The sequence below is a fragment of the Lepidochelys olivacea genome, assembly GCF_965140295.1.
Source record: "Lepidochelys olivacea isolate rLepOli2 genome assembly, chromosome: 1".
In the NCBI taxonomy this organism is placed as follows: domain Eukaryota; kingdom Metazoa; phylum Chordata; order Testudines; family Cheloniidae; genus Lepidochelys; species Lepidochelys olivacea.
The window spans coordinates 326,478,747-326,491,317 of NC_140411.1; the positions used below are offsets into that span (position 1 = coordinate 326,478,747).

The 12,571-nt window shown below is 42.3% G+C and overlaps 1 protein-coding gene across 2 annotated transcripts in view; it reads left to right on the forward strand.

Moving 5' to 3' along the window:
* COG5 (component of oligomeric golgi complex 5) overlaps positions 1 to 12,571 on the forward strand; it is a 301,746-nt gene that overhangs the window by 282,892 nt on the left and 6,283 nt on the right. For both annotated transcript variants that reach the window (XM_084641140.1, XM_084641141.1), the window contains exon 21: positions 233 to 312. In XM_084641140.1, coding sequence (XP_084497266.1) covers positions 233 to 312 — 80 coding nt within the window. The remainder of the gene's footprint in view (positions 1 to 232; positions 313 to 12,571) is intronic.

Here is a 12,571-nt window from a genome sequence, read left to right on the forward strand (position 1 = left end):
AAACTCCCTCTAAGAATTCTAAGTGAATCTACATCTTTGTGTCATCTAAAATTTCTTAGATGAGAGCCAGTTTATTTTTATTGCTGATTAGCAGTTGTGATAGTGATGAACAGCTTCACTTGACTTTAATTTAGTTTACCTTTGTGTCTGACAATTGTGCATATTTCTTTGACATTATAGCAAATATCTTCTATCTACTAGTGTTTAATGGGTCCATATTTCTGTGTATCAGAGAGCAGAGTGGTCCATTGCCCGTTATTCCCAATGGCTTGATGACCATCCATCTGAAAAGGACAGACTTGTTCTCATAAGGTAAAAACAATTATTCTCCTGTTTGAATGTATTACTGTGAAGCAGTATTTTAGCTGAAAAAACAGGATTGCTCTTGTGAAGTAAGATGTGAGCTATAGGGGCTTTATTCCAAAGAGTGTCATTTTCTGCCCATCTTTAGAGGTGAGCTGCAAAGGGTTTCCCCCCAAAAATCCACCCCAAAACACTCCTTAGTTAAATTTTAAAAGAAGGAAAATGCACACAAAGTGGTTTAGGAATGTAGTAATCACTACATTTTCACAAAATTACCTCCTTAATATCCTGAGAAATCTAGGTTCCAGCCTTCCTGCTTCCGATACTAGAAGCAAGTGACATCACAGCCATAAACAAAGGGAATTAAAATAGGTGTTCAGAACGGAAAACTTTTGTTTATGATAGTTGTGGTATCATTCATTCTTTTAGAGAAATCAAGAAGTCAGCAGCGGTTATGGACTTTTTCCTGATTTAGAATCTTAGAAAAGAGTTTTGCAGTTTTTTTCAAAACCTGCAGTTGACCTTTAAGAAATGTAATAGAGAAATTCAACAGTGGTGCAAAGCTAAGGAGCTACATATTTGTGATTATTCTATAAACTTGCTTCTACTTATTGATCATCACTTGATCAATTATCAGTTATCCAACATGCTAACAAAATCTACAAGTCATAAGTCCTGTGTCCTCTCCCTAACTTGTTTTCACCTATTATTATAGACTATATAATTGACTATATGGGGAAGCAGTGAAACTGATTCTGTACAAAATGCTGTCCAAAAAGTGCACAAAGAAAACATATTGGAAAAACAGAGAAGAGTATTTTTCAGTCTCCGACCTTTTTCGGTTCCAATAATCTTAAAAGTTACGTGCAGCAATGGTAGTTAAAACACATTCAGACAAACTGTACCTTTCAAGTGATGGGTCTCTTGTAGCAGGTATTTTCAGAACTCTAATAGTACTTGGAAATAACTCTTTCTTGACAAGACCATGCAAACAATTGACCATGTGACCTTCGTAGTACCTAAGCCTTGGGTCCTTTTGGAACACTGAAGTCATCATAAAATGCTACACAGAGGCAAAGGTTAACATTTGATTTGTTTACATTGAATATGACATGCTTACAAAGGCCTGACAGTGGCACTGCAGCCTGTGATCTGGAGGATGGGAGGGGAAGTGCTGCAGTTTGAGGCCCTGCAGAACTTCAAATGCAGGTAGAATCCCTCATGGGGATTCAAGGGATGCATTGTGGAGTGGCAGGTCTGTTGAGCTGGCTCTTTGTGCTACACCACCTCTACTGCTTCGATGTGAAGGGATAGTGGGGCTATGGCCATGCCTTTCCCTGCCTCCTTTTCGGAGTTTCATACTGCTGTTGGTGCTAGCCAGGACAATGCTCCCACCCCTGCACTAGGGTGCCTAGCCCCTGCAGGAAATCCTCTTGCAGGGAGGCTCACAATCTAGCCCAATCTGATTAGGAAGCAACATTGTGACTGTGTACTTATGTGTGTGTACATTCCGATCGTCTGCTGAAATTATAATAGCTGGCATTTACATTTCAGCCAGCAATATTTTTGTTGAAAAGAAATACTTATCTATCTGTCCTTTTAAACAGAAATTAAAATATACAGTCAATAGAAGTCTGCTGTAAATATTTATACTGTAAATATAATGATAGCATACATATGAGAATGGCTGGTTGATGTATTTTACCACAGATTTATTTTATAAGCATCTGTGAGTTATTGTCATGCGGTGGCTCACATACAATTGGAATTAGAATTTGGAAGTTCATGTACAACTATTAAACTGTTCTCCTTTTCTTCTGTGTTACACCTTATGGTATTTGAACCTGTTGCATTTAGAATACGTAATTGCTAAGTGACTCTGTCTGCATCGTGTCTCTCAATGTGCAGCGGCAGTCAGAAATGCTAATAGAATGTTAGGAACCATTAGGAAAAGGATAGATAATAAGACAAAATATCATAAAGCCACTATATAAATCCATGGTACACCCAAACTTTGAATACTGCATGCAGTTCTGGTCGCCCTGTCTCAAAAAAGTTATATTAGAATTGTACCGGGTACAGAGAAGGGCAAAAAATATGATTAAGAGCATGGAACAGCTTCTGTATGAAGAGAGATTAAAAAGATTGGACTTTTCAGCTTGGAAAAGAGACAACAAAGGGGGGGTATGACAGAGGTTTATAAAATCATGAATGGTGTGGGAGAAAGTGAATAAGGAAGTGTTATTTACTCCTTCACATAACACAAGAACATGGGGTCACCAAATGAAATTAATATGCAGCAGGTTTATAGCAAACAAAAGGAAGTACTGCTTCACACAACTCATAGTCAACCTGTGGAACTTGTTGCCAGGGAACTATAACAGGGTTCAAAAAATAACTAGTAAGTTGTTGGAGGATAGGTCCGTCAATGGCTATTGGCCAAGAAGGTCAGAGATGCAACCCCATGCTCTGAGTGTCCCTAACAGTCTCTGATTGCCAGAAGCTGGGCGTGGACCACAAGGAATGGATCACTTGATGATTGCCTGTTCTCTTCATTCCCTTTGGGGCACCTGGCATTGGCCACTGTTGGAAGACAGGATACTGGGCTAGATGGACCACTGGCCTGACACAGTATGGCCGCCTTATACGTTTGTATTCAACACCTAAAATAAATATGCAAAATATGTCTCTTCACGTCTTAAATAGAGGAGTCTTTTGAAGGTCACACATTGGTTGATTTGAATATAATAATGCAGTTTGGCTAAAAAAATTAGGTTTTCTTATATCTAAAATCATGAAATCTTGAAGGTAGCTTGTAATTCTACAGCACTCCCTCCAGTGCTGAAGCATTATGGGGTGATGATCACTTAGGGTGAAATCTCAGACCCATTTAAGTCAATGATGAAATTCCTATTGACCTAATTGAGGCTGCGATTTTATGTATAGATGGGATTTTCAAAAGCATCTAGGGCAGTTTTTCTCAAACTGGGGTCTGCAAGGGTACTCCAGGGTCCGCGAGCCCAGCTGATTAACTCCTCCACCTCCCTCCCTCCATTCCTCCCTTCTTGCTCCCAGTGCCTCCTGCATGCTGAGGAACAGCTGTTCTGCAGTGTGCAAGAGGGCGGGGAGAGAAGTGGGGATGGGGTGTGCTCGGGGGGGGGCAGAAAAAGGTGGGGAAGAAGAGGGGCAGGAAGAGGTGGGGTGGGGTCTTGGGGGAAGGGGTGGAGTGGGGGCAGGGCCTGGGGCTGAGCAGGGGTTTGTGCACTTGGGGTCCGCAAACTTTTTAAAATCAAAATGGGGATCCTCAGGTTGCTAAAGTTTGAGAACCACTGGTCTAGGGAAATGAGGAGAACAAATGTCACTGAAAATCAACAGGACTTTGTGCTCATAAGTCCCTTCAGGCAACTTTGAAAATCCCACCCTTCAACGACAATGTAATTAAACATTATAAAAACAGAGCAAAATATAAACAAGTAAATGTATCATCATAAAAGTATTGGGGGAAGAGCAATCAAGACAAAAACTACTCTGAGAAAATGCTGGTGTTCTTTTAAATGGGGAAGATAGGTGCCCAGGATGAGCAAGCTACCTACCAAAAGTACCAGCCCAAAACATGATTCCCCGCTGATCCATAGAGTGAAAGTGGGGCCCTGCAGGGAAGATGATAATATTATACTGTCACCAACCAGGGCAAAGCTTTTGGAGGAGGTTTCTCTCCATTAAGGGCTTTTAAAGTCAACAGAACCTGCTTAAAACTAGTCTGCCCCTTTCTTTGCAACCAACAGAAAGAACACAAGGCAGTTGACCATGGCTACGGAAGCCTGTGGCCAAGCTTGCTATTGCATTTTGTTCCAGCTATAAGTATGGTAGAAGCCCTACTAAGATCTGAACTATGTGATGACATTTAACCTTATCTGAACAGTATTTCAGTAATTGTGCTAGCTGACTTTGTGCTGATAGTAGTTTTTCCTTGTCTGCATTTACGGCTAAGCCACCTTCAGGCCTGGTTCAGCTAACAGGATTGTTGAAACCATGTTAAGCCATGGTTAAATTTCATATTGTAGACTAGGCCTAAGAATTAAAACAGTTGAATTTTGTAATCCCAAAGGCATGTATTAGTGTTGCAGATTATCAGTGAGTAGTTGTTTTTAGAAGAATTTGTAGCTCTTTTGCTTTGTAATGTAGAATTTATTGTATAATATTACTTGTGGGAAATTAATTCTGGTGCATCTTTACAAATGGTACATTTGCTGCCATTTCAATTTGTAATGACTGCAGCTGGTCTAGAGATCTGCTTTTTAAATATTACTGTAGTAGGGTTATCAGGTTCCTCACAGCTTGTTATCAAATCCTTAGTTCCTTCTGTTCACTATGGAGTGACTAAACACTTTAAACGCTGCACAATGGGAGTATGGCCAACTGGTAGCTATTAATGAACTATTTTTGTATATTCCTTCTTGTTTGTCTTCCTATGGCCTGGAGTAATTCCTGGGGACTGAGTTATTGGAATAAAATTTGTATTTTGTAAACTAGTTGATCCACATTCTTTTATTACAGTTTAAAAATTAAACCCCTTCCTTCTCAGCAAGGTTTCCTATTACTTAATAAAGTATCAAGTCAGATCCAGTTCCTGTAGATCTTCCATTGACTTTAATGGAAGTTAAATTAAGCCTGTTGTAGACTCTGAACTGCTGCAGTCATGGGTCAAATTCTGATTCCACTTACACTGTGTAAACCTATTAACTCCACTGAAGCCAATGCAATCACACAAAGTATAATTACACTGGTGTAATAGAGATCAAAATCTGGCCCAGTACATTAAACCAAGCATTCTGAAACATTTTCATAGTGTGCACTATATCTTAATAGAGAAATTGTCTCAAGGATGACCTCCTTCCCGTTAGCACTGGCAAAGATCAGTTTGTGAACCTTAGTATTAGATTATTCACGAAACTGAGTTACAAGCTTAATTTGGTCCACCCTGGTAGTAAGTGCAAAAGTATGACCAGTCCACAAGGTTGTATTGTGTTGCAGGCACTGGTTTTCCTATTCATGCACGAATTCTTTAAATTTCCAACTAAGTCAGACAAACCTAGCACCAGCCAATCAGATTGCTGACTGACTGGCCCTGATTTGCCGATAAGTGTACGGTATAAAAAACAAAAGCAAAGCACCCAACCAACACAAGCTTGTTCATAAAAATACTTTGATATAATTTATTTTTTGGTTGGCAGAACTATAGCCCAATTATTTGAGCTAATCATTTTGCAATCTTTAATAAAATAGAGTCCTCTTCCTACTATTTTGTGTTTACATATAATAGCTTTTGTAATATTTTGATTAAATAGTTGGAGCCATACTGGTGTATTTTTATGGCATAATAGTCTATTTTCCATAGATATCTCCTCTTTGCCTTATAGTTTACATAGCATTCTCTCTTAACAAAATAATAACAATAATACTTACTTGTAAAGCAATTCATGGCCCTGATCCTGTAATCTGATCTTTCATGCTGATCCGTGTGCCTTTATGGGGCCACGTACATTATTATTAGCATTATTTGTATTACTAGGGTATTTAGGAACCCCAGTCATTGACCATGAGTCCGTTGTGCTTGGCACTGGACAAACACAGAACAAACAGATAGTCTCTGCACCAGGGATCTTACAGTCTGAGTAAGGGTCTGTCTGAGTGAATCAGATGACAGGATTGAGACCTTAGTATTCAAAGTATATAAACATTAACAAATTAATTAACAGTCCATTTTGTTGATATATACTGAGTTTCCTTTAAGGGACAGTATCCAGATCATAGTTTTATTAATTATTTTAATTTAGATATAAATCTTCATGTTTTGAAAGAATGTTTTATAAAAAACGATCTAGACTTATATAATCCACTTGTCCTGAATTCCAAGAAAGCTGATGTTTTTGAGCAAGCAAGTGAAGTAATTTAATAAGTGCTTTAAAATCCTCTTTTCTTCTTCTTTATGTGGGAGGGCATCTTAAACCTAGATTTTTTTTCCTTACATCTGATGGCATTTTTCATGAAACATTAATATATGCAGAGCATCCCTCCAACCGTCTTTCTGTAGCCTTCTCTTACAAATGAGATCTGTAATGTGTATCACATCTGATTTTTTGAAATGGAAAAAGAATTAATGAACAGATTTTTTTGTCCTTTATTAGATTTGAAGATGCTGAGTATAGGGCAATATTGGGTCTAATCCCTTAGAGACCAGGTTGTGTAGATTATATAAACAGGGTTTCTTCCCATTTCTTAAACATTTGGAAGATACACGTAAGTGACATATTTCTATATGAATATGATCCTGTTTCTGTTTCAGTGCTGCCTGCTACATGATATTCATTTAGCCCATAAAGCATCTAATTCTTTGATTGCTCCTTATTTACAAGTATCTTTCCAAATATGCTGTAGGAATAAATTAATCTACTATTCCTGGTACAGAACTGTCATGGTAAAATGATGCATCACTATTTAACTTTTTTGTGCCACATAGTCTTAATTAGTTTTTGTAAGTTAGGACTGGTGTAAGTTATATAATGTGATGACATGACCTGTCTCATAATACTATAAATAAAACTAGAGATTTAGACAGGAGGGAACCTCTCTTTTGGTAGCATAAGTTATACATTTTGTAAGAAGTTACACAATTTTGTGCTCTCAGCAAGCTAAGGGTGAAATCTGACAGCGTTCTTCCATGACTGAATTCACTGTGCGCCATACACCTTACCATCATTATCCATATTACCGGAGGACCCATCGCTGTATGTCATGGTGCCCAGAGGCTACAGTTATAATTACATAATTTCCTTCAAGAAGGAGGAACAAAGCTGCCACCCCAAGTTTAGTTCCTAAGTTAAAAATTGCTGTGGCCCACAGGATAAACCATCCTGTTTTTTTAACTGTGTGCATCTTCAGGTAACCTCTGGGGCTAGGAGAAATGTTGGTGTTTTTGTCCAGGCTCCAAACATCACCTCCATTTTTCTCTCCCTGCCAACACTCTATCTGTTATGAGGATTGTAGGAGATGATAACTTGAGTTGTCCTCTGCACAAAGGAACTCCAGTATCTTGGGCTAAGCAAACTCAGAGACCTAATGCTAATGGGTTCAGATGCCACAGTGATGGGTTCAGTATAAGAACATGAACAAAATAAAATAAAATAAAATTTCACCCACTATTCAGTTATTACTGCGTTAACAGGAAGCATCCTCTATTTTACATGAATATTTTGTTTTTCATTCTTCTGAAGTGTGTTTTTCCCTCATCACCTCTGAGCCTTTGAACACCCATGCTTCTCATGTCGCATGTGCATCCACTGCCCCAAACACACAGCTCCTTAAGCATCAGGGAGTAGCCGTGTTAGTCTGTATCCACAAAAACGACGAGGAGTCTGGTGGCACCTTAAAGACTAACAGATTGATTTGGGCTTCTCTCACTCCACCAAAGGTCATTTTTAACAAACACATAGTTATTTTAACAACTCCCTCCTCGTCCTCCCTCCTATTTCCCTCCTCCTTGCCTCTCCCACTTCTCCTCATGGCATTTAAAATCTGAATGGGGACAACGCTGGACTCTTCCCAATCAGCGCTGCAACTATTGAAACTTATGTGTGTAGAGGGGGTCAACAGGTCACACTGGAAGTGCTGTTCAGAGATGCATCCAGCAGCAGCTTTCTCGCTGCCTCTTCATTGTTCTCAAACCCAGTGTCAGCCACATGTGGAAGCAGCAGCCCTGTGTGATCTTCCTTGTGCACTTGTTGTAGGCGGTGGGTGGCTGGTCATTCTGTGGCGCACCAGTGGAGAGAGTGGGAATGAGGGCTGAGGCTGCGTAGAATGTTCAGGAAGCTGACCAAGTCCCAGCAGTCATCGTTAGTTTGGATCAAGAAGTGGAATAATTTGATCACCGGCTAACATGCCTGCAGCCTGCTTTCTGATTGGGAAGAGGGCTCGCTCTTCCTGTAGTAGCACATGAGAGCATAGACGTTCTGGGAGGAGAGTCTAAGTGGCTGTTCAGAAGGTGTTGGTATGTAGTGACTCATTAGTATATGGTTACAAAAATGGAACACGCAGCATGTTGTGTAAAAGCGTATGAGCACCTCAGGGAGTTCTGCTGTGCTTGCTCACCGGCAGTTCTCTGGTCGTTTGACAGCTCTTACTACAACCAAGTTATATGAGTCTCAGATACACTCTTAACACCCTTTTAACATAGCCTCAGTCTTGGTTGCTGTGCTCCTGTGCATGACCGGGAAAGGAACTTTCCCAAACTTAGTCCATTGGTTCCAGTAGGGGCGTCTTGTGCCAGCCCTGCAGTGGGATGAAGGCACTGCCTGGTAGTCCAGCCACCATTTCCTTCTTATCTGTGTTCTGTAGAGGAGCTACCCCAGGTAGCTGTGGAGACTGACTACCCCAGGCTCCATGGTTACTCAGTTCAGTGCCTCATTTGCTCTCCCTCTATGTTCCACTCAGGCTGTCCTTTTACTGTGTGGTGCTTTCTTCTCCTCTATCTCCTCCCTCAAAAAGGTGTCATCTACTGAGGACCATAGCACCAGCCACATTAACTTCCATTGATAACCTCTACAATGCCTTATATGATGCTAAGTTCCCAGAACTGGGATTTATCCTACTAATCCACAAATCTCTGTGGCAGCCCCAGAGACAGTGCCAGGCTGGGTCATACACTGATGGAGAATTTCAGAGGATGGTGTGTTGGGGTGTTTTAGTACATCCTGGCCAAAGAGCATGCCATGCTGCTTTTGAATGTAGTGAGCGACTGGAGGAGTGCCAGGTCTCTCAGAGATGATGACATTGCTCATGAAGTCGAACCACTGTATGTTCAGGAATTGATGCTGATGGTGCATATTGAATCCCGCTAGCCTCTCCAAGGTGCCTGTAAGAGAGTCCGGGTTTCTGACAGGTATAGCAGTACTGGTAGTATGCAGTTTCGGTAGATCCTGAATGTTGTACCAGCACAGAAACTTTTTTGTGTCCATAAGTGAGGCACAGACTTCATGCAGGAGGCAGCAAGACCTATTCGTCGGAGGACATCTGGTTTGCTGCAACTGTTCGCACTCTGCAGCGTAAGCAGATGAACACGTCAACACTGTCCATGGGGCTTGACCCACCCTGCGTTGAGGGTGCTAGTGGGCCAGCCCTGATGTTCTGGATCTTCGTCTTCTGCCATGAGACATTCAAGCCCACAGTACAAGCAGAATCTTGGAGACCTTGAAGGACAAAATTGAAGTTCCATGGCTTCTCCACAAGCAAGGCACCATAGTTTTGTTGGTGGCCACTTCTTGACCAATCTTTATTCCAGTGTGTGGAGTGGCAAGTTCTAACATTCAGTCAATAGCTCGATAGAGTGGTGCAGGGATGAGAATGCATCCCTGCCACACACCAGAGGTTGTGTAGAAATGCAGTGAAGGTTGTAAATGAGTGCGCACCCTTGTGCTGTTATGGGTGTGAAGATTGTGCACCAGATTTAGCAGAACATCTGGGACACCAACTCCTTTCAGTGCAAGCCAAAGTACTGACCTGTTAACCAAATCAGAATTTCTCTGATGTCAGTATATGACATGTGAAGTGGGCAATTAAATTCTCAGTGCAGTTCAGCCAGAAGCCAGAGGGTAAGTGAAGCGTCCATTTTCGACTACCCAGCAGTGACACTTGATTGCTATGGATGGTGATGACTGTTAAGGAGCAACTGCATGCTACCAAGAGGAATGTGAGCAAAGACCTTTAAGAGACTGGTAACCAATGATATCAGCCTGGAGTTGCCACACTTGTACAGGGGCACTGTGATACCATCTCTCCATGCTGAAGGTAGTCTGCCTGAAGCCCACACTTTTAAGAACAGTTGAAACAGGCCAGTGCTGACTGGTTCCAAGGCACCTTTGAGCAGCTTGTGTGGAATACCGTCAGGTCCAGTGGCATGTCCATCCCATAACTTTTGGATGGCCTTTCGTGCTTCCTTGAGTGATGGAAGATCAGTCCCTGGGTCTGCACTTATGTAGCTTGCCAGGTCACATAGCTCCGCACAGCGTTCAGCAGGTGTGTGGTTCAGCAAGCTTTCACAATATGTTTTCCATTGGTCCAGGACTTCATTTGAGGAGGGGCAGGGAGATATGTCTCGTTTCGTGATGGGAATATTAGAAGGCTGCTTATGGCTGCCAGCCAGGTGCATGATAGCTTTGCAGGCAAGACAAAGAATGTTGTGCTGTCGGCTGTCCTCTAGTTTATCGACCAGGGTGTTGATGTAGATCTCAGTCATGTTGTACCATGGCCCAGAAAAAGTGTTTCCACCATTTACTTCCATGGACATCTCCCTGCTTATGTGCTTCTTCCTTTTTTTTTCTAATGTATCAAAGTCCTCTTCAGAAAGCCCTTCCAATGACCATCCAAAGTAGATGGTTTCGGTGGTGGTGCTTGGTATATCATTATGTATACCACTCTAGGTGATTTCCACATTGTGAAGAGAATACTCAGGTCACGTATGTGATTTTCAGCAGCCTGTGTGTATTTCATGGCTTCAACAGGAAAGACGCTGGTACTGTTGGTAGACCTCTGGCCTGCAAGGAGTTCGAAAATGCAGAAAGAGCTGACCTGTGAGGTACTTTGACCAAACACAAACCTAGCTCGCTAGCAAGTCCCCCTCTTGGAAACCTAGCTCCTTCTGTAAAAGGCTCAGCAACTGAGTACAATAGCCTGCTCTGGTCTTTGATGCGTAAATAAAATGAAGTGCTGGACTCTCTCTGCAGCCCAGCAATCCACTTGGCAGGGCTTGAATCTCAAGCCTCTCAGGGGCTATAGTGCTGTGCTCAGATTCTCTTCCTTCCCTCCAGCAAGCTGAAAGTGCAGGACCCTAGGCTTCAGATCAGTCTCCTTCTCTCAATAGTGGTGAATTTTCTGCTTATTGCTGTCAGTATGGCTCACCCCATGCCCAATTTTTGACCTTCGTTGTGGGAGTTTAGGTTCATTGTTTAGCTTCTGTGTCTCTCTCAGGCGACCTAAGGCGGTATTTGCACAGCAGCTGGGAGGTGTGATTCCCAGTGGGGGTAGACATACGCGTCTCAAGCTAGCTCAAGCAGATCTGGCACCTGAAAATAGCTGTGCTGGGGCTGTGGCATGGGCGGTGGCTCAGGCTGGTTACTCGAGTATCTACCCAGGGGCCAGCACATGCGACAATGGCCACATGACTATTTTTAGGTGCTAGCTCAAGCAAAGCTAGTTGATTGTATGTATATCTACACTGGGAATCACTCCTCCCAGCTGCTCTGTAGACATACCCTATATGAGTTAATACCCTGCTCCTGGGTGCTGATTTCCCTCAGGTTTGGTTTTGTGCCTTTCTCTGCAGCACTCTCACTCTCTCAGCATGGGCTTGCTATACTTCCTCTGGCTTGCCTGCCACAGTGCTCCTCTCTTAGCCTGGGCCGGTGGGTCTCCACTACTGCAGCACCATGGAGATAATTCAAAACCTCTTCTCATCTCTCTGCCTGTTGTCTACTGCCTGCCTCTGAGAGATAACGGGCTCTCATCCCTGCTCCTTCCTGCATGGGCATACCTCCTGTGAAACTGCATATTCCTGCCTTCTCTGATGCTCGGATTAATCCACTGTCTAAGCACCCTTCTCCCGCTGTGCACCAAGACCCAGCTTCCAACTTGTTGGGGGAGCATCTGACTGTGGAGGTGGCTATTGCATCGTAGGGATGGGGAGAACTTCCCTGGCAGGAAGCTCACATCTGAGCTTTCCTATTTAGACTTTCTGAATTCCTTAGGCAAAGATTTTCAACGAGTGCTAAAGTGGGGCTTCTGAACACGTTTAGACACCCACATAAGTGACCTAATCTATAAAAATGCCAAGCATCCAGCAGCTCCCATCAACTTTAAGGGCCTTTATATTTGAAAATGTTGGCTTCAGCCTCTGAGTTGTTGATCTCCTTCAGGGAGCATGTGAGGTGTGTAATTTTGGGAGAGCACCTGAGCTCAAGAAATGTGGCCTTCATTCCCCAGGATACTGTATCGCATCTCGCACTTTCCAGATGTCTTTGTTATCCCTTAAATCTCCCCTGTATTCTCAGTTTATGAATGTGAGGTTTGAAAACAGTAGTTCCCTTCTTCTATATCAGCTGTCACTGATGCAATTATTATGTAAGGAATATTTCTTTGAATTAGTTTTTGTGACTCCGGTAGAGTTGCTATTCTCACTGCATTTGTTACACAAGCCATAGTTGGATTTAGCCTTCCT